Consider the following 22,893-nt stretch of genomic DNA (forward strand, 5'->3'; position numbering starts at 1 on the left):
GATTTATCCTGTAAACATGTGTGAACTTCCTACATTAAACCAATGGTTCTATATAATGACAATTCACAAATATTTAGAAATTTAGAGGGGATCCCTGGGTGGCGCAGCGGTTTGGCGCCTGCCTTTGGCCCAGGGCGCGATCCTGGAGACCCGGGATCGAATCCCACGTCGGGCTCCCGGTGCATGGAGCCTGCTTCTCCCTCTGCCTATGTCTCTGCCTCTCTCTCTCTCTGTGACTTTCATAAATAAATAAAAATTTAAAAAAAATTAAATTTAGAAATTTAGAAATTTCAGCCCCGACTAGGTACTTTTAACAGGATGTTATTTGGAAATTAAGTTTCAACTTCAAAATTTAAAGAACATAAAATACAGGCTGATTTGTTTGTTTCACAGTCTATTAACCTACTTAATTGGAAATGAAAGCAATTCAGAACCTGGCATGTGCAAATTTTTTTACAAGGACAAGGTATCAACAGAAAGAAGATGACGATCACCATTGTGATAATTTGGGAAACACTAAGGGGACATTCTCACTTACCCCTGGAACACATTTTCCCACCCAAGTACGACACAGAAGATACTCTACCTCAATGTCCTGGAGGCTGAATTCCTTCTGATCTGTAAAGTTTGCGGCCCCAGCACTAAGTTCCATCAGCATCTTGGCGATCTCGGGCTTTATGGCGGAAGTCAGCCGACTAGCTGCTTCCATGACGTGCTCCTGTACATCTTTAAGCTGCATGGCGGCCTTGGAGTAGTGAGAGTTCCTGAACACAGTGCTGAAGAGATCTGTGAGGAAGGTACTGGCACGGCAGAAGACGTTGAGGGCATCCAGGTACTTGGAGATGCCCTGCTGGATGTCAGCGATGGGAGTGGAGTGGGGCATGGCATGGTGGCAGCTGCCTGCAGCAGTCAGGCTGCCCAGAGGGGCAGCGGTGGCCGTCGACGCCAGGGGAGCACTCAGTGCTCGGCCCAGCTCAGGCATCGGGTACTGCTGGTGCTGCTGCACTTTCTGCTTGGACCCGCCAAGCAGGAAGCGCCGCTTGTAGTCCATTTTACTGTCCTGGGCACTGCAGCAATACATGCGGGAGGGAGAACTGTCCCAGTGACTGAGCAGAGGGCAGGGTTCTGATTCCTTTTTTTTTCCCCCAAGCTGTAGCTAGGTATAAAAATAGCGGAGTTCTGCAAATCTAAGTTTTGAAAAAGGCATTTCCAGGAGGCAGGTGACCATGTGATCCAACGTAGATGTGAGAACAAGTATGTATAATTAGTATTTTCAGTGTAGACAGGACTGCTGACAAAAAATACAAGTGTGTCCAAAATGCTGTATAAGAACTGTTAGCATTCCACTCTCTTAATAAAAAGATATGCTTGCCGAGAAAAATGTTTACCTATAATTGCTTTGCAAGAATATTTTGATACTTGTATTTACAATGGCAGAAAAATAACTTAACTTTAAAAAATGTAATATAATGTAATATAATGTATCTTCAATATACCAGAAAAATTAGAACCCAAAAACCCACAAGCTGATCAACAGCAATTTAAAAAGCAGTACAGTTACTTCACACTAAGTCCTTAAGAAGGAAGAGCAAACCGCTTCAGAATTTTGACAGAGCCCGCCTGCCAAATCCATTCACCTGCAAAGCTTCTTCTCAATGGGAAAAATTTCCAAATTTCCTTTAATATTTTCTGAAAACAAGTGTTTTTTTAAAAAATGGCATTTGTTATTACAAGTCTTCTCCTCCTTCCCTTCTGTTTGCTGAGGTAGCAGTTTCCTTGTAACAGTAATAAGAGGTGCTTCCAGACTGGGTTGGCCCTCAATTGTAAAGTCTGAAGCAAGAATGCACAGATGTATTTGTAAGGCCTCTAAGTCATTTCCTGTGAGGGGGAAAATAAGATAAAGTTAGGAAAGTTACAGGACGATGAGTAATTCCGAAACATTAACTCTTGAAATGCTACAATACATAAAGGTGGGTTTAAGTGAATAGGAAATCATATATAACCTTACCAAAGCAGGTGCGACACTGAGAGTTCAACTACAACATGACGACTACTAGAAAATTCCTCATGTTGTACAAATAGTACAATAGGGCAAATAGTTTGATTCCACACCAACCACTCCACAGCTGAGGCTAATGGGGCCTGGACTTGTGTTTGTGTTTGACATACCCTTGATTCTTCCTCAAAGAGTTCATAAATCTGCAAGAGGATCAGGAGAGTACCCAGATCATGGGGAGGGGTGTCAACAACTACAGCACTCCCAAAACTTTAAGGGAGACTGGAAAAGAGAGGGAGAAATCAGGAAGGCGATAATAAAGGAAATGTTCCTTTGACCTAAACCTTGAGCGTAGGACAGGTTTTGACAAGCCCAAAAGGGATATGTGGGGCTCACCAGGTCAAGGGACCACCACAACAAGGCCTGGAAGCACCATGGCTTGGGGTCTACTCAGGATTCCCAGATGGGCCAAAGTGCAGTGCACAGACAGAGCCTGGAGTAGTGAGTGGCTGAAGAGAGGTCTGTAGACAGGATTCTTCTCACCCTACCCAGCTCCCCTCTGGATGTTCAAAGAGAAGCTTGGCAGGGTGTGCTAGGTCTTACCCCCTGGGGTAGCTCCTATAGAACCCCTGGCTCTGGATTGGTTCCAATAGCAACATCTGGATATCTCTGGCTTTAGTTTCTGATACCTTCAACAGTGGAGTAGTGGGGTTCTTCTCACATAGCTAACATCGGGGTTCACATTTGTCTGAACTATTTGTTCTCCCAAACATAACAAGAGTTCAAGTCTATTTTACTGAGTGTTATATTTGTTCTAAATTAAACTTCAAACCACATGATCACTAAATATAGTTTGGCCTACTTATTGATAACTAGGTTTTCTTTCTTTCCATTATCTACCACCAACAAAAAAAAGTAGGTAAGCTGAACTTCATCAAAATTAAAAATGTTTTGGGGTGTCAGGGTGGCTCAGTTAGTTTGGCATCTGCCTTTGGCTCAGGTCAGATCTCATGGTCATGGGATTGAGCCCCACACAGGTTCCATACTCAGCAGGAGTCTGCCTGAGATTCTCTTCTTCTCTCTCTATCCCTGCCCCTTGCACTCTCTCTCCCTCATAAATAAATAAATAAATAAATAAATAAATAAATAAATAAATAAATAAACAAACAAACAAATAAATAAATAAATATTTTGAAAAAGAACCTAATTAAAAGAGGGCAAAGGGGGATCCCTGGGTGGCGCAGCGGTTTGGCACCTGCCTTTGGCCCAGGGCGCGATCCTGGAGACCCGGGATCAAATCCCACATCGGGCTCCCGGAGCATGGAGCCTGTTTCTCCCTCTGCCTATGTCTCTGCCTCTCTCTCTCTCTCTCTGTGACTATCATAAATAAATAAAAATTAAAAAAAAAGGGATCCCTGGGTGGCACAGCGGTTTGGCGCCTGCCTTTGGCCCAGGGCGCGATCCTGGAGACCCGGGATCGAATCCCACATCAGGCTCCCGGTGCATGGAGCCTGCTTCTCCCTCTGCCTGTGTCTCTGCCTCTCTCTCTCTCTCTCTCTCTCTGTATGACTATCATAAAAAAAAAAAAAAGAATTATTTAAAAATTAAAAAAAAAAAAAAGAGGGCAAAGGGGGGCAGCCCCAGTGGCTCAGTGGTTTAGTGCCACCTTTGGCTTAGGGTGTAATCCTGGAGACCCGGGATCGAGTCCCACATTGGGCTCCCTGCATGCATGGAGCCTGCTTCTCCCTCTGCCTTTGTCTCTGCCTCTCTCTCTCTCTCTATGTGCCACGAATAAATAAATAAAATCTTAAAAAAAAAAAAAAAAAAAAGAGGGCAAAGGATTTGAATAGACATTTCTCCAAAGATATACAACTGGCCAGTTAGCAAATAAAAAGATGTGCAACATGGATGGTCATCAAGAAAATACAAATCAAAACCACTCCACACATGCTAGGATGGCTACAATAAAAACAAAACAAAGTGTGGGCAACAAACGTGGAGAAACTGGAACTCTCATACATTGCTGGCAGGAATGTGAAATGATGTAGCCACTGTGAAAAGCAGTTTGGCAGCTGCTCAAAATGTTAAAAGAGAATTGCCATATGATCCCAAAATTCCACTCCTAAGTATATGCCTAAGAAAATTGAAAACATAAGTTGATATAAAAACTTGCACATGACAACTACATAAAATCATAAATGAAAAACTTGTCCATAGTAATATTATGCAAAATAGCCAAAAAGTAAACAACCCGAATGTCTATCAACTGATAAATGGATAAACAAAATATGGTATAGTCATACAATATTATTCAGCCATAAAAAGGAATGAAGTACTGCTTAATGCTATACTGTGCATGAACCTTGAAAATATACAGTAGATGAAAGAAGCCAGACACAGAAGGCCATAAAATGTAAGATTCCACTGACATGAAACATTCAGATAAAGCAAATCCACAAAAACAGATAAAAGCAGATTAATGCTTGCCAGAAGTTGAGAAGAAGGGAATGGGGAATGACTGCTAATTAACACAGAGTTTCTTTGAGGGGTGATAAGGATGTTCTGGAACTAGATGGTGGTGATGCTCATACAGTTTTGTTAATACACTGAAACCCACTGAATTTCACACTTGAAATGATAAAACATTTAAAAAATATTTTATTTATCTAAAAAAAAAATATTTTATTTATCTATTTGAGAGAGGGTGTGTGTGCAAGCTGGGGGGAGGGGGGCAGAGGGAGAGCGAGAAGCACACTTTCTGCTGAGCAGGGAGCCAGATGTGGGACTTGACCTCGGGACCCTAGAATCATGACCTGAGCCAAGGGAGACACTTAACCAACTGAGTCACTCAGATGCCCCCAAATGGTAAATTTTATAGCATGTGTATTATGTATCAATGAAAAAAGAGAAATAGGAAAACATATATACTACTGGCTTCCAAAAATACCTATTTAGAATAGATGAACAAAGGCCTAATATGCTACATTTGAAAAATGACCCACTAGTTAGTGGGCAGATCAGCATCATTGTGGGTAGCTATTGACTCACCAGGGTGGCGATGACCTGAATGTTTACTTGGAGGTAATAAAATCAAGCACTGACTTGTGCACTTTCCTATGTTATTCTTCAGTAAAAAATTAAAGGAACAAAGAGTTAACTAGCACAGAATGGAAGGAAGCTTGGGTAGGGAAACTGTCACTCCAAATGGACAGGCACTGGGGGTGGGCCTGGGGGCTAAGAGGGAGCAACACAGACATTACCAAATGGCCAGTCTTACTGCTTTACAATAAACCAGTGGGGCCAAGAATATGTGCACTGCACTACTCTGAAATGTATGTGCTTATATGCCTAACTTGGGGCAAGTGAGTAAGTCTTAAATGAAAAGCTTTCGCAAACTCTAAGATTCAGACCTAATCCAAACTGAAATTTCACTATTAAGAAGAGAGCAACAGGGGATCCCTGGGTGGCTCAGCAGTTTACTGCCTGCCTTTGGCCCAGGGCATGATCCTGGAGTCCCGGGATCGAGTCCCACATTGGGCTCCCTGCATGGAGCCTGCTTCTCCCTCTGCCTGTGTCTCTCATGAATAAATAAAATCTTAAAAAAAGAGAGAAAGAGAGAGAGAGAGAGAGAGTGTAACAGATTCATGAAAATAAAAATCTAAAAGGAAAGGGGGGGCAGGGAGAATGATGTCATAAAAAATGGCAGAGTAAGGACCTCTAAAAATTTTCTTCTCTATAAAAACAATAAGACAACTGGTAAAAATGGTCAGAATCAACTTTTTCCAAACTCTGGAAATTAGCAGCTTGCAACAAATTGGGGAATGTTTATTCAAGAAAAACAGCTGCATTTGGGTAAGAACAGTGAGCTTTCCAGCATTTTAATTTGACCTAGTTCCATTCCCAGTTTTCTAGCTCTGCTATAGCCTTACAAACTAACAGCAGTATTTGCAGTGAAAACCAGAAAGCAGGCAGCTACCAGAGGGAGCAGAACTCGGCTAGAACTCCTTCAGTTTCATTCCCAGGGAATTATCATTATTTGATCAGATAGATTCCCTGGAAGATGCTACTTCTCTGTTTGAACTGACATGGAACTCACTTGGAGAAGGGAGAAAATCTGCTTTCCAGAGTTCCTCTGTTGTATCATTTAAAATGCTTAGTTTTCAAGTAAAATTTACAAGACATTCAAAGAAACAAGAAAGTATGGCCCATACACAGGAAAACAAACGATAGAAACAATTCTGGGAGTTGGACTTACTAGACAAAGACTTAAAGTCAGCTATTGTAAAAATATGTTGAAAGAACAAATGGAAACATGTAACATGTAAAGAACCACAGGAAAGTATGATAGTGGTGTCTCAGCTAATACAGAATACTAACAAAAGATAAAAAATTAATTAATTTATTTGTTAGAGAGAGAGAGAGAGAGAGAATGAGCAGTGGGGAAGGGGTGGAGGGAGAGGGACAAGGGACAAGCAGACTCTCCACTGAGCAGGGAGTCTGATGTGGGACTCAATCCCAGGACCCTGAAATCATGACCTGAGTGGAAGGCAGATGCTTAACCAACTGAGCCACTCACGTGCCCTAAGAATTTTATTTAAAAATATAGAATCAAAGAGAAATTCTGGACTTGAAAAATATAACTGATATAAAAAATACACTAAGTGGTCAACAGCAGATTTGAGCAGGAGTGAGCAAACCTGAATGTAAATTGAGATCATTCAGTGTGAGGAGCACAAAGAATGAAGAAAAAAGAAAAGAGCCTCAGAGACCTGTGCGACATAATCAGGCATAAAATGGGATTCCCATAAGGAGGAGAAAAAGGCACAGAAGAATATGTGAAGAAATAATGGTCAAGAACTTCTCCTATTTGATTAAAAATATGAATCTATACAACCATGAAGCTCAACAAAACTCCAAGTAGGATAAACTCAAATTATAATCAAATTGCCTAAAGCCAAAGACAGAGAATCTTGATACCAGCAGGAAAGCAATTTATCACGTACAGCTGACCTCATTATTTATAGCAGTTATGTTATAGAAGGTCACCACACAAACTATAATTCACAAATAACGAGTCAGTATTCTTAGAAGACATACAGAGTTAAATCCCTATGAGCTTCTGGTCATAACACTTCCATCAAGCAATCAATACATAACCTTGTTTTATGTATGTTTCTCTTCAAAAATATCTTATTTAATATATATTGCTAATTCATTAACATTGAACTCACAGCCAACAGCACCATACCTCACGCCTGAATGAAGCTTATCTAACAAACACATTTTCTTGTGGACTGGCTTACTGGCTAAACTTTATTTGTAACACAAATTCAATACTTGTAAAGCTCTTGTGGTCATTTTTGGACATGCGCAGAGTGGTAAAAATTTTTGAAGTGCCCAATGTCCATGCCCCTAGCTCAGGTCAAACAAAGTGATGCTCTGTCTTCTTATTTCAACTCTCAGATTATAAATACAGTGTCCTTTCCACAGTTTATCTAGTGTCACTTTTTTTGTTTTGTTTTTGGTTTTTTTGCTTTTTGTTGGCAATTTCACTGTTTAAAACAGCCCCTCAAACCGCTGCGCCACCCAGGGATCCCAAGTGTATAGTTTAAAAAGACAAATTGATGCTTTAAGAGAATAATTACAACTGGTGAATCATTTGCTCCTTTTTCTTCCCTTTAGGAATGTATTATTTTAATTTATTTTTTAATTCAAGTATAATTAACATACAGTGTTATAGTAGTTTCAGATTAAGGACCATATTTTTTTTAATAAAAATAATTTTTCTAAAAGGTAAACAAGTTGGGGGATTATGTTGGTCATTAAACTTTTTATTTTAGTGCTATGGTCACAGTGAAAATTTTTATACACACGCCAACGGATATTATAACTGCTTAAGGAATCACTTAACAAGCTAAAATATATATTCAAATCTCTTCACTGTTTGGTTTGCATATAGCTGCTTCATCAAAAATAATCACTTCAAACAAAAAGATAAGAACAAGGGTTGGTAAGGATGTGGAGAAACTGGGACCCTCATACACTGCTCAAAGGACTGTAAAATGGGATAGCACTTCAAAAAAACAGTTTGGCAGTTCCTCAAAATGTTAAATATAGTGTTACCAAATGATCTGGCAATTCCACTCCTAGGTACATACTAAAGAGAAATGAAAAAAATAGATGTCCATACAAAAACCTGTACATAAATGTTCATAGCAGCATTATTCTTAGTCAAAAAACACAAACAATACAAATGTCTATCCACTGGTGAACAGACGGTGTACAGCTACTATATATGTATATGTTATATACATGTAAAGGGATGAAGTATTGATACAAACTAAAAGGGATGAACCTTGAAAACATTGTGCTAAGAAGCCAGACACAGGAAGTCACATATTTTATGATCCCAGTGATATAGAATTTCTAGAACATGCAAATCCAGAGACAGAAAGGAGATCTGTAGAATGGGGTGTCACTGCTAACACATACAGGCTTTCTTTTTTGGGGTAATGAGAGAGTTCTGAAGTTAGATACTGGGGATGGCTGCGTACCTCTGAATATACTAAAATACATATGGTATATGAACTGTATCTCAATAAAGCTGCCTTTAAAAAAAAGTTTCATCTTTCATTGCCATTTTCTCCTTATGTAACTTATTTGCCAGCAGAAGGTACATAATAAAGAACAAGTCTCCCAGGGACACCTTTAATGCCACCCTTAGTCTCCTGTTCCCACTTCCTTAGAAATTTGTATTTAAGTGCTGCTAACCAAAATCTAGTAATGTCAGTGCCAAAAAGGCCCCTTCAATTCACAGATGAGGGGGATGGTCCCAGGACACTGAATGCCCAGCACTAGACCACAGAGTGCCAGGGTCAGACCTGGGCATCTCGACTCCCAGAACTCCAAACACACACGTAAATGTTCTGCGCTCAACTACTCAGACTGGCAGATAGGTTAAGTGATGTTGCTGCAACAAATCCTGAATCAAGTGGCCTAACCTAACAGACTTCTCTCTCTTTTGCATGCAGTTCAGTGTGGGTCTGGCAGCCTGTCTTCAACTTGTTATGACATGACTGGAACTTGTTTCCCAGTCACCTGAGTACAAAACAAGAAACTCATACCTACTCTTGACTGCTTCCGGCTGGATGCGACACACATCACTTCACCTCATGACCCTTTGACCAGAATTAGTCACATGGTACCAATGCAACTCCAAGAGAGGCTGGGAAATGTAGGGGCCCTTATGGAATATCGGGTAAGCATTAGTGTCAGCCATTGGTTGACAGCCCAGTCTCGCTGCATGTTGATAGTTCTGATCGGGTAGTGATGGCAATTCTGATTCCACACAAGAGGGCTATTTGGTAATGCAGTCTGCGCAGTTGCTTTTCACAAGCCAGGAGGTTCTCCCACAGGCTGCTCCAGGACATGGTTGAGTACGCATGCAGAGTTGGGGAGTGGCAGGTAGTGGGGAGGGCAGGGTAATAGATTCTTTTGAAATATTGATGAAAAAACACTCTTGATCAAAGACATACCCAAAACACTGAAGTTTCCATTCAGTTTTGAAATTGAAGCCTCAGATGAAGAACCACCTGCCCTCCATACTCCCCAGGCTTCAGTGAAAACCTGTATGTATCATAAGTGCTTTAACAAGACCACTTAAGTGCCATGGTCAAGTGGGGTTCTTCTCCAGGCAGAGAGAACACACAAACCCCTTAAGAAGATGAAAAATGATTTTTACTTATTCTTAACAGATCTGTTTGTTCCTGTGCTGATCTTTGGTGTAATAAAACTAGATACTGTGTTGAAGTCAAGGAAATATCATGGGATTGAAATACCATTCAAGTTCTATCATTTTCGAATGGGATTTTGCCATGAAATAATACACAGAAAATGTGGTGACATCCATTTAAGGAGTTGTCTTCATGGCAGTGATCATTTCTCCTGACAAAACACTGCTGGAAGCTGGATGATGGATATACGAGATCTATCATATCATTTGCTCTATTGTTGGGTATGACTGAACATATCCATAATAAAAAGTTTAAAATGCACAGAAACATGCACAGAAGCACCTGAATTTATCCCTTTCATTACTTCTTTTTTTAAACATAAAATTCTTCTTAATGCTTAATGTTTTCCTAAAGCTTTCCCCCATATTTATCTGCCTGAAGGGCTAAAATATGTTCAATCCATTTAAGGAAATTTCTGTATTTTCTCAGTAAGAGTTTTCACTGGGAAAATATTCATCATTTATGAATCCATTATTCATATGCATTGCGGAATCAATATATATTGTGAAGACCTCAGAAGTTAGCTGTAGCCAAGACTTGTAAAATTTAAGTACTTTATTCTTTAATGCTTTATGCTTCTTGAGAGTCACAGGAAGCTATAATGCTTCCTGAGAGTCACAAACACATAGCTGAAAAGGACGTTTTAGGACATAAGTCACATTTTTTCAACACCACAGTAGTTTGCTAAAATTCTAAATAGATTAAAACTGAACTCAGACATGATTATGTCATTTAAAACATTCCTTTCTGCAATAGAAATCGTTAGTAATTTCGATTTCACATGGTAACAAAGAACATGCTTGAAACTAGACAAAGATTAAGTATAAAAGGGTTTTCTTATATTCCTAGCTGACAAGATATAAAAAGTGGTTTGGTCAGCCTAAGAATATCTAAAGAGCTTCCCTTTACAGAGTACAGTGGATAAGAGAGTGACCTTGAGGGCCGACTGGGTAGGATCCTGGCTCTGTCACTTACCAGCTACGTGACCTTGGGCAAGTTCTTTAACCTCTCTGTGCCTCAGTTTCATTGTCTATAAAATAGGGATAATAACAGTAACTACTGTTATTGAGTTCATTGAGTTTATACACATAAAGTAGGTAGAATAATATCTGCCACATACTGAGCAGTGAATGTTTGATGATCTTGTTATTATCATTCCCACACAGTAAGTGAAAGTAAGCAAGCCTTGTTAGCTCTGCTTGTCTGGAAAAAAAGTATAGGCACAGGTCCTGCAGAGTCAGCCAATTCCTGAACTGAGTAGAAATCTATGTATTCTAGGTAGGAGGCATCACTTGTTTCAGTGATGTGATAGCTATGATTTGTGAACACAGAGAACAATTTTAAATCCATTTCAGTCATTAAGCCAGCAGAGAAAATGGGAATGAAAAGCAGTCCTGTTGTCCGTAATAGTATGGCACAAAGTAGCTTCATTTCAAGATGACAGGCTAAATAAATAGGCGCATATACTTACCTTCCCACTGGCCCCAAATCCTAATGACAGAACACTAAAGACATTCACAAGGGAATCACAACAAAACAGTAACGAGAAGGGCTGAGGGATATAGTCTCTTTAAATGCTGCTTACTAAAAAAAAAAAAAAAAAAATGCTGCTTACTTTCTAGAAGACGAAGAGAAAGCAGAGGGAACGTATGACACGACAGACCACAGCAGAGCTGGACATTTCCCAGGACATGCAGAGCCAAAGGCAGGCAGAGAGGCAGAGCCCTTTTTCCTGGAGGAGCTGGATAAACGCCCAGCTTTGAGTCAGCAGGTACAGAAATCAGGAATGGGGGAGATAGGTTCATCAACCTGATCTCCACACTTCTCACTCCTGGTAACTCACTCAGCCAACTCCTACCAGGCAAAGGGACTGCTGGAAAAACAAGAACCTCTTCTCAATTATCTGTATTATCAACCCACTTCTTCACTGATAAGGATCACCAGACAGCCAGGAAAAACCCCAAAGGGCAATAAAGGACAACTAAGATGAAAAGCAGATCAGACTCCAAAAGAAACATATATTTCGGGTCCTTGAAAAAAAATTTGAACTGGTATCCTCAGAGAGATATAAGATAATACATCCTTAAAACAAAAGCAAGCAAACCATAAAGGAAGCAGAAATCAAGAAAGAATTCTTGGAAATAAGAAATATGATTGCTAAGTTAAAAAAGAAGGAAAAAATAGAATAAGAATGGAGTAGGGTGCACACATTTGCTTGTATGTTTTTTTTTTTTAATTTTTATTTATTTATGATAGTCACAGAGAGAGAGAGAGAGAGAGAGGCAGAGACACAGGCAGAGGGAGAAGCAGGCTCCATGCACTGGGAACCCGACGTGGGATTCGATCCCGGGTCTCCGGGATCGCGGCCTGGGCCAAAGGCAGGCGCCAAACCGCTGCGCCACCCAGGGATCCCAGCTTATATGTTTTAAAATAAGCAATGGAAGAATAAATCAAGCATCAATAGAAATGTTACCTATGTGCTATTGAAAAGAACAAAAGCCTGGAAGGAAACTATAATTCTCTCAATCTACCTTGCTTTCTAGTTTTGTCTTTAGAACCAAGTAAAATATCGGATACAATTAAAAAACAAAAGTAAAGCAAAAAGAAAACAATCCCTTAAAAAAAAAAAAAAACCCTAAACTATTTATCAAACTGGCATATAATCACACAGAAAAGGATTATTTGAAGTTTGAAGTTTTGGGTTTTTTTTTTTTTGTCTCTTATTTGAAGTTTAAACTGTTTTTACTGTACCTCTCTGGTGTTACTGTTGATAAAGGAGAACAGACACAAATATAAAATCAAAGAAATAAAAATCCTTTAACCATTCATTTGAATTTGAAATATTAGTCTGAAATCATGATTTACCTTATTTCTTTGTACTTATTTACTTTACTGAGAAGACCTAGAAGGAATCACAGCCCAGTTGTAATGAATGCCCCTAATACTATTTTCCATCAAAAATCAGACCTCTTTTTAGAAATGGCTGATTCAGAAACAAAAAAGATAAGCCAGGAATTTTTATCAAGCCAGAAAGCAAGGGGATCCTAATCTGGCTGGTGTCAAAAGAACTCTGAGTCAACCTGAAGAATAAGTTGTATTAATGACCAATGAGACAATGTAAACATACAAAAAACATAAACAAAAACAAAAAAGAACAGGGGATCCCTGGGTGGCTCAGCAGTTTAGTGCCTGCCTTCGTTCAGACCAGGGCGTGATCCTGGAGTCCCGGGATCGAGTCCCACATCAGGCTCCCTGCATGGAGCCTGCTTCTCCCTCTGCCTGTGTCTCTGCCTCTCTCTGTCTCTGTCTCTCTCTCTCTCTCTCTGCTTCTCATGAATAAATAAATAAAATCTAAAGACAAAACAAAAAAAACAACAAAAAACCACCACCCAAAAACAAAACAATCCGCAAAAAAAGTAAAAATAAAAAATAAAAACAAAAAAAACCTCCCTTGAAGCGAAATTCATTAAATATATAAAAATATAATAACAAGTTTGGGTGGCTCAGTTGGTTAAGCATCCAACTCTTGGTTTCAGCTCAGGTCCTGATCTCATAGGTTGTGGGATGGAGACCTACATCAGGCTCCACACTGGGTGAGAGTCCGCTTGGATATTCTCTTCTTCTGCTCCTTCCCCTACTTGTACTCTCTCTTTTTCTCTCTCAAATAAATAAATAAAATCTTTTTAAAAATTAATGAGTTTGGACTTGGCAATAGTTTTCTGGATAAAACACCAAAGCACAGACAATGAAAGAAAAAACAGACAAACTGGACTTCAGTTCAAAAGTTTTAAAACTTTTGTTCATCAAAGGACACTATCAATAGAGTAAAAAGGCAATGCACACAATGGGAGAAGATACGTGTAATTGTACCTCTGAAAAGGGATTAATATCCAGAATATATAAAGAACTATATACAACTCAAAAACAAAAAAACAAACAATCCATTTTTTTCAAACAATCCAATTTTAAAGTGGGCAAAGGACTTGAATAGATATTTTTCTGAAGAAATAGACAAATGGGGATGCCTGAGTGGCTCAGCAGTTGAGCGTCTGCCTTCAGCTCAGGGTGTAAACCCGGGATCCAGAATCGAGTCCCACATCGGGCTCCTTGCAGGGAGCCTGCTTTTCCTCTGCCCCCCCTCTCTCTGTGTCCCTCATGAATAAATAAATAAAATCTTTAAAAAAGAAAGAAAGAAAGAAATAGACAAATGGCCAATAAATACATGGAAAGATGCTCAACATCACTGATCATCACAGAACTGCATATCAAACCCACAATGAGATACCATTATAAATCCATTAGGATGGCTATTATAAAAAGAAAAAAAAATACAGAAAATAACATGTTGGCAAGAATGTGGAAAAACTGGAACTCTGGGCATCACTGGTGGGAATATAAAATGGTACTGTCGCTATAGAAAACAGTATGACAGTGCTTCAAAAAATTTAATATATAATTATCATACGATCTAACAATTTTACTTCTCGGTATATACACAAAAGAAGTGAAAGCAAAACTTAAACAGATATTTGTATACTAATGTTCATAGCAGCATTATTCATAATAGCCAGAAGGTAAAAATAAGACAAATTTCCAACCATGGATGAATGGATAAACAAAATGTGGTACAACCACAAAATGGTATATTCTTAAACATAAAAAGAAAAGACATTCTGATACATGGTTCAACATGGTGGCAATACCTGTGGACTTAAGAAGGCAGAGATCATGGTCTCTACTTCCAAAGTCACAGCTAGGTAATCGAGCACCCTGCTTGTCAAGCTCAGGTGGAGAGTGAAGACTATAGGTGGGTGGAGAGCTGGCTATTTCTCCGGGGGAGCCTCTCCTTTATCTTTTACATCTGTTTATAGAATCTTTCACTACCTGCATGCACGCACGTGCACACACATACCTCATTTCTCTAGTCAAATATACTCACCTGTTCTTTCAGTTTTGGGTTTTGCAACTTAATTTACCTTGCCAAAATTAATGACCAAAAGAAGATGAACTTTTCAAAAATGATATACAAATGGCCAATAAGTACACGAAAAGATGCTCTACATCATTAGCTATCAGGGAAGTGCAAGTTAAAACCACAAGATCCCACTTCACAACCACTGGGATGGCTTTAATAAAAAAGACAATACCAAATGCTGGGGATGATATGGAGAAACTGCCTATGGGAATGTAAAAGGATGTAGAGACTCGGGAAAAGTCAGCAGAACAATAAAATTTTTTTTTTTAATTTATTTTTATTTTATGATAGTCACAGAGAGAGAGAGAGAGGCAGAGACACAGGCAGAGGGAGAAGCAGGCTCCATGCACCGGGAGCCCGACGTGGGGATTCGATCCCGGGTCTCCAGGATCGCGCCCTGGGCCAAAGGCAGGCGCCAAACCGCTGCGCCACCCAGGGATCCCTCAGCAGAACAATAGAATTACCATATAACCAAGCAATTCCACACCTATGTATGTGAAAGAAACGTAAGACATGTCTACAAAAGACCTGTATATGAGGTTTACTATTCATAATTGTAAGAAAGTATAAACAACTTAAATGTCTACCAGCTGATGAATGAATAAACAAGATGCGGTAGAGCCATGCAATGGAATATTATTCAGCCATAAAAAAGGAAGGAAGCACCAGTCCCTGCTACAACATGCATGAGCCTTGAAAACACTGTGCTGCATGAAAGAAGCCAGACACAAAAGGCCACATACTAAATATGATTCCATTAATATTAATCATCCAGGATAGAAAAATCCACTGAAATCGAAACTAGATTGTTACCTAGGGCAGGGGTGGCTGAGAAGAATGGGGAATGACTGCTAACAGGTTCAGGGTTTCTTTCTGGAGTGAGAAAAATGTTCTAAAATTGATTGTGGTGTTGTCTGTAGGATTCTGAATACACTATAAATCACTGAATCATATACTTTACATGGGTGAATTGTATGATATATGAGTTATATCTCAATAAAGCTGTTCAAAAAATATAAAGATGAACTACTCCATAAACAATTCCCTCTTCAGGAAAAAAAAAAAAATTTTTTTTTCTCCCTCCAGTCTGCAACAATGTAAATCTAAATCTACCCTTGATAATATGGAGACGTCACAGGAAATTCTTTAGGGAGATTAGTGAAGTTATTGTCTGTGAAGTTCAAAGCCCAACCGTTTCCATGTTTTTTGTCAGTTCAGAATGACACAAGCCATATTTAGAAATACACTCCAGAAAAATGCTTTGAAGAATTTTATTCTCAACATTCATGAATGTAAAATATCTATCCAGGCAAGAGAAAATGTCTGAAAGATTTAGTTCTTTGTTCTCTTAGCCCTAGGACTCTACTTTTTGGCTCCCCTTATATGTTATCAAACTAAAAAGAGAGTGGGGGCAATTCTGTAAGGGAAGATGCTTGTCCTCCTAGCTCTACTCCTGCCCCTCTGGCCATTCTCAGTTGCCTCTGTGAACCACCCTTCCTCTGACCTGAAGCACTATGGTTAGCCAGAGCTCTATGCTGTGCTTTGTCTGTTTCTATGATCAACATGTTCTCCCTAGGAGGATCCCTAAATCCATCTCTAGCCCAGATCTTTCTTCTGTGCTACACATCCCAAATATTCAACTGCCTACTGGACAGGTCCCTGAGTCAAGGGTCCATCACCAACCTTCCCCAGGTTCCTTTCCCATGTTGGTGACTGGGAGAATGACCAACCCTTGATCCACCTGTACCATCCACCTGTACACCAGAAGACTGGTAGTTATCCTCTACTCCTCACCCTCCTTTACAGCCACTTAATCATTCAGGAACCCTCCTGCTCCCTTGATATCTCTCAAGTCTTTTTCCTTCTATGTTCACTGCCAATCCAAAGTTCAGACCTTCTTTCCTCTTGAATTACAGAGGAGCCTACTGAGTAACCTCCCAAACTCCTGGACTGCTCCCTTCTGGTTGCTGTGTGATTGTTCTAGAGCCAATCTAATCATCTACTCTCCTGTTTAACATCTGTGTGGCTCTCCACTACCCTTCCCAACTGTCTTCCTCCACCCCTGTGCCCACCACTGCCCAGTTTTTGCTGTGGCCATCTTCCCACTCATTGTCTACATGCTCAGTTCCCTCTGCCTGGAAAGCTCTCCTGGTTTATTCTCACTCCTCCTGGAATCTAACCTAGATCACCTCCTCTGGGAAGCCACCATGGCAAAAAGTGAGCTAGAAGACCCTCTGTGTGCTGCTGTAACACTCTGTTTTTAGCCCCGTCTTCACATTCTCTTTTGCTGTATTGTAACAAGCGAATCACACCACTAGTTTCCATGCTTTCCTGCCACATCCAACCCACGGGATCACTGAGGCCCATTCAAGATAGTCCAGAGTGCTAAGCACACTGTAAACATTCAACAGGTATTTGTTGAATGACTTCATCCTTAGTATTTGTTGAATGGTGTTTTTTTTACAGCATTCAGGCAGTCGGTTGCCATCCACAGAAGCCATCCACAGAAGCAGTAGTTAAGTGTTAGAAATAAGCCTCTATTTAAAAAAAAAAAAAAAAAAAAAAAGCTACAGATGACATGCTATGTTAATGCAAGTACTCCTCAATAAAACAGACTATTCATTAAGGGCCGACAACCTGTCAAGCATTAAACTAAACTTTAGATACATAAGCTTAGTTAATCCTTGCTAGAACCCTAAAATAAATAGCTGACATTAACCAAATGGGTACTTGGTGCCAGGCTCTGTGCTATGCATTTCACGTGTATTATCTAATTTAATTCTCACAATGACCCTGTGAGGTAGGTAAATCTTCTAAAGCAGTTAAGGGAGTTTTTCAAGTTCTTGCCACATGGCTAAGGTAGTAGTCACCAAATGAACTGGGTTTGGGCCCTGGTAATCTGCTGCCAGAGGCTGGGCTCTCCACTGTGCTAATCCACCTCTGTCAAATATCTAGACCTTGGCATTCTGCTTATCACTCTTAGAGAGGAGATGGCTTAAAGCTGTAGTCTTCTTGGAACTGACAGGAAGTTAAGCTGAAGTAACGAAAAGTAAAGTGATCTCTCTTTAGGAGATCATACCTGTATCTATTACTGATGACACCCAAATTCAACTCTTTGGTCAAGACCTCTCCCTCCCAGGACTAGACTCATGAAACATCTCCTCAGGTCCTTCAAACTTTATCTAGTCACCCTTCCATTTTCTGCTCCTTCTACTGTACTTACTGTTGTGGCTAAAGGCACCCAGAGCCTAAACCTAAAATGACCCAGAGGCCCTGGTCTTGTTTCTTTGGCTTTCTATCCTTTAATTCTGCTCACCTGGTCTACAGCAACTGCTCCATGAATGTGAGCTACTGTTACACTCTAGATGCCTCTCATTTTCTCCTTTATACCCCCAGTGTTCAGCTTCCCAGGAACTAGCCTTCCGGAGCAAGCAAGATCAAGACTGAGAGAGAATGGAAAAAAAAAAAAAAAGACTGAGAGAGAATGGTTTCTATGAGGACCAGAAGCCAGGCTGTCAGATGCTCAGGCCCTAGCTGTTTCGATGGAAGCACACAGAAGGGAAGATACACCTCAAAGCTGGCTGATAGACAATAGCAAAATCTAAGTGGCAAACCAAAAATGTATGAGACTGTCAGATACTGGAATAGAAACTAACAAATGGCTCCAATTCCAAGGACCCAGACATTCTTTTTTATCCCATTTTACAAAATTAGAAGAAGTCAGCTTTCAATCCTTTAACACAATGGTTCTCAACAGGTGGAGAAGAGGATGTTTCACACACACATACATAAACATTCGACTCAGGGGACATATGACAATGTCTGGTAACACATTTTGGTTGTCACAACTGCTAACTATCCTACGATGCACAGGACAGCTCCTTTGTTCATACAAAGGCAAAGAATTGTCCAACCCAAGATGTCAGTAGTGCCACTATTGAGAAACTCTGCTCAACAAATGCTTTGACCGTCTTCCATATCCAAGTAACCTACTGTATAAAGAGTTACTTCTTTCTGAGAAGATAATACAAACTTCTCCCATAAACGAAGCTACCAAAGGTCCACAACACAACAAGAGTTACCATGGGAAAAGAAGTGAGTAAATGCTAAATAGTGATTTAGAAGACAAATGCCATGACTTCAGAGGAAGGAGAGCACCACAAAGGCTGATGCCCTCTTCAAAGATCTCAGAGAGGAGATCCCTGGTGGCTCAGCGGTTGAGCCCCTGCCTTCATGAAGCTCAGGGTGTGATTCTGGAGACCTGGGATCGAGTCCCATGTCGGGCTCCCTGCATGGAGTCTGCTTCTCCCTCTGCCTGTGTCTCTGCCTCTGTGTGTGTGTGTCTCTCATGAATAAATAAATAAAATCTTAAAAAACAAACAAACACACACACAAAAAAAACCCCACAAAGATCTCAGGGAACAGACTGGTCCTTCAGTCCACTCCAAGACTGCCAGCCAAGGCTCCCACCTAGGGAGGACCAGAGTCCACCTTTCCAGCCTTACTTAGAACAGGTCCCTTCAAACCACCCTTTGCTTCTACCAAGCCATTCACCCATGACAGCAGCTGGGCCTCCAGGCTACAATGTCCCACTCCTACTATTACAATGGAAAAAACTTCTCACCTACTTCACAAAAAACGCTGCCCTCCAACTGAGCACCCCACCCCATGAAGGGTGCAGAGGACATGTCATCATCTCAATCCAATCACAAAATCATGTTCCAATGATTCCTACAGGAAGGACATAGTGAAAAGACTAAGGTGGAAAATGTTTTAAATGGCTCAGGCCTTGTTCTCTGCCACCTAAAATCAGTGCTTAGCAGCAGCCAGCCAGGAGCTGCCTCATTTCCTGTAGTTGCTCGGTAAAAATAGGAAGTGGGGGAGGAAGTTCACAAAGCAGAAACAAAAGTAATCACTGCCTAGCTTCCTGAACACAAATCACTGAGCAGGGAGGGTATCATTAAAACATCAAAATGGAAAGGCAGACATGGAAAGCCAAAGCCAGAGGAAAGGAAGTGACAGTTCTGGGTCCACCAAGCCCAGATTATTTCTGTGCCCAGAGACTGTCCCAAAGAAAAATATGTGCAAAACTGAACACTAGCCTATTATACAGCCAAGGAATTAATACTAAGCACGTTAATTTAAAGAATCACGCAAAAACTCCAGAAACATTAAAGTTCTGAGTAAAAAATCTCAGTGAAAAGTTTTAAGAAGGCCAAGATTATTATTATTAGTTCAAGAAATGATTACTAAAACTGCTATTAATATAAAACAAAAACTTACCAAGTAAACTGATCAGCTGATGAAATCTGAAACCCATTTATCCTAAATTGAGCCCTGAAAATTCAAGTACATAGGAAAAAAAAACAACCCTACCAAATAAGAACTCTGATCAACATTTGAATCTACCAAAATTAAAATGAAGATATTTTTTATACCCATCCTCCAGCAACATGGTCAACCCCGCCAAGTGGTCCTGAATGCTCTGAATGTTAGAGGCACATAGGATGCAGAGAAGGGGAATCAGGACCTGCTGTCAAGGAGCTTCTGGTCTAATGGGGGAACAAACTGCCCCCACATGATGACATCTGACCTCTTGTCTTGACACTTGGTCTGTAACATTCATCACCACAAAACAGGACATCCCTCTATAATAACAAAGCAAGATATCATTAATAGATCTAAAAAGCTTTTTTATTTAGTAATCTACAAACAAGTGATAATTTAGGCAGAAGAAAAAAATTTTCTAACCATGAGGTCAACAGAGTTGAAATTTAATTTCAAAGTAACACAGGTTAAAAAAAAAGGCATAAACAGTCGTACAGATGATGGGCAATTTTGTTTAAATTGAGGGTATTTTGGGGGTGGAGAAAGAGGAAGATCAAAGGGTAGTTTATTTTCTAAACAGCACATAAATAAGTAGAAAAGTAAATGAAATGGATGGTAACCACCATATATTCAGTTTCATACCAAGAAAAATGGTGAACATTTAGTGGGGAGAGGGGGGGAATCTATTACTGGTCCTGCTGAGGGCAGATCTAGCTATCTGTTAATAACCCATGGTGTTCTAAGACTTGTGTTTAATCTTATCAAACCAAAAGAGTAACTCAAAACCTGTTGCCTTTAAAACAAAATAAGTATTAGAACTTCTGAAATAATTTTATTAGAGGAACACTCTGAGCCAAAAAAACTTTATTAAAACAGAAATCTTCAAAAGGAAAAGCAGGGGGCAGTTGTCAAAGCTTCGCCAAGAAAAGGTTTATGTACAAATAACCACAAATCTCCAAAGGATAAAGTTGGCTCTGAAATTTCTGAAAAAGTTTGCTCAGCTAAAACCAGGTTTTTATTGATAAGCTAAAATTTTTGCATCCAATACAACAGAGCACGAAGAAAACATTCACAACTGCAAATTGTGCCACTGATGGAAATTTGGGTATAAATCAAGGAGTATGACTTAAAGTAAATCTTTTTTTTTTTTTTAACTGTAGTTGACTGAAGAAAATAATTTTTTTAAAGTTACAAGCATTGATGTAATTTTTTTCAAACCCAAATGGTTAAAGCATTCCAAAAAATCTGACTCTATTAAAAAATGCTAGTTTATTTTTGTTAGTATCTTATGGCACGAAAAGGCCTTGATCCACTCAGCTCTGTTTGAGCCTAGTTTTAAACTTTGTTATCCAAAAAGTTTCCAAACATGAAAGCAAGTTCAACTAATGAAAACTAATGTATCCATTAGAAAGTTATTTAAAAAAACTTAGTAGCACTACTCATTCTTAACCATTTGCACTGTGAACCTGTCCAAAATTAACCTCGACTAGGGAAAACAAATATTTATCAATAAGTTTATATACAAATGGGTACATCAAACTATAATCTAGAAATTATTTCTTACTATGGAGAGGAATCATAAATTTTAGATAAATGCACTTCAGATTCGGGACCATTTCTGAAAATTTAAGGCACCCTTGAAAAATCTGATCAATGTATAATTACAGCAGCCCCTGCCTCCAGGCTGGGAACACACACTTCAATTCTGCACAGCCAGCAAGCCTTCCCATCTCTCAGAAAGAACAGCAAGTCAGAGTCAAGGTGAGGTTGCCCATTTTTCCCCACAAACACCCCAGCAGGTCGAATATTTAAGTGAGAATATTGAAGCAGCCTCCTCCCCATTCCCACCCTTGTTCCCCAGGCAGGGAAGACGGCCCTACAGAGCAGGCCTTACCATCAGAGCTTACTACCATCCTGACTTCCAGGCTCTCCCACTTCCTCACGCCATGAGCCTTCACATACTCAGGCATTTACTGAGGTCCTACTATGTGCACGACACTGCTCCAGGCACTGGGGGTACAGGGGTGAGTGAAACAGACACAATTCCTGCTCTCCAGGAGCTTATAACCCAATGTGAGAAAAAACTCATGCCTTGACCTTGTCAGTAAGATGCTCCACAGTCCACAGAGATTTCCTGGGAACAGGCACTGACAAAGTGCAGTAGGTACGGCTTGGGAATCAGATTGACCTGGATAGGAATTCCAGTTCTCAGTAATTACCAGTTAAATTAATGGCACTTACTAACTCTACGCCTCTGTTTCTTTGAACTCTGTGCCTCGGTTTCTTCAGTACAGTGGTGAGGCTTAAATCCATAAACCACAGCCCTTGGCACACTTTGAGTCTCACTAAGAAACTGGAGTTATCTGCTCTGAAAGAGGCTGGACACTAGTCAGAGAGAAGCATTTCATCTTCTAATGAAATACTTCACACTAGCCTCCTATTTGTGTGTGGGGGGAAACCCAAACTTTTCCTCTCAAAATGCCACATAGTTACAAAATTTTTCAAAATTATTACTTACCTTCCTGCTGCTCTGGCCCTGACTCTCAAGGTCCTGGCAACAAACTAAAAGGAGGGCTGCCGGGTATCCTCCAGAGGGGAAGGAGGTCAGGGCTCCTCCCATTTCCCTGCGCACCACTCCCTCCTCTTTCAGCCCCACACTGAAGACTGGCAAGGACTAGGCTCAGGAAGGGATCACCTGGCGTTGTCAAGTACAAAGCTCCTGAAGCACAGGTATGTGGCTGCATTCTCTACCTAGACCCAGGGGTAGGCTAAGTCTTTGGGAGCCGGGGAGAGGGACAGCT

The 22,893-nt window shown here is 40.2% G+C and overlaps 1 protein-coding gene across 5 annotated transcripts in view; it reads right to left on the reverse strand.

Moving 5' to 3' along the window:
- Positions 1–22,893, reverse strand: part of GARRE1 (granule associated Rac and RHOG effector 1) — a 77,535-nt gene that overhangs the window by 47,699 nt on the left and 6,943 nt on the right. The window contains exons 1-3 of one of the 5 annotated variants that reach the window (XM_077855672.1): positions 22,611–22,699; positions 10,765–10,819; positions 587–1,878 (exon numbers count right to left, since the gene is read on the reverse strand). In XM_077855672.1, the coding sequence (XP_077711798.1) occupies positions 587–1,081 (495 nt within the window). In that variant the 5' untranslated portion in view covers positions 1,082–1,878; positions 10,765–10,819; positions 22,611–22,699. Of the gene's footprint in view, positions 1–586; positions 1,879–10,764; positions 10,820–20,047; positions 20,180–22,610; positions 22,767–22,893 lie in introns of those variants that run through there. The other 4 variants (XM_077855682.1, XM_077855663.1, XM_077855688.1 and 1 more) reach the window with 4 other exon arrangements.

The sequence above is a fragment of the Canis aureus genome, chromosome 1 (assembly GCF_053574225.1).
Source record: "Canis aureus isolate CA01 chromosome 1, VMU_Caureus_v.1.0, whole genome shotgun sequence".
NCBI lineage: Eukaryota > Metazoa > Chordata > Mammalia > Carnivora > Canidae > Canis > Canis aureus.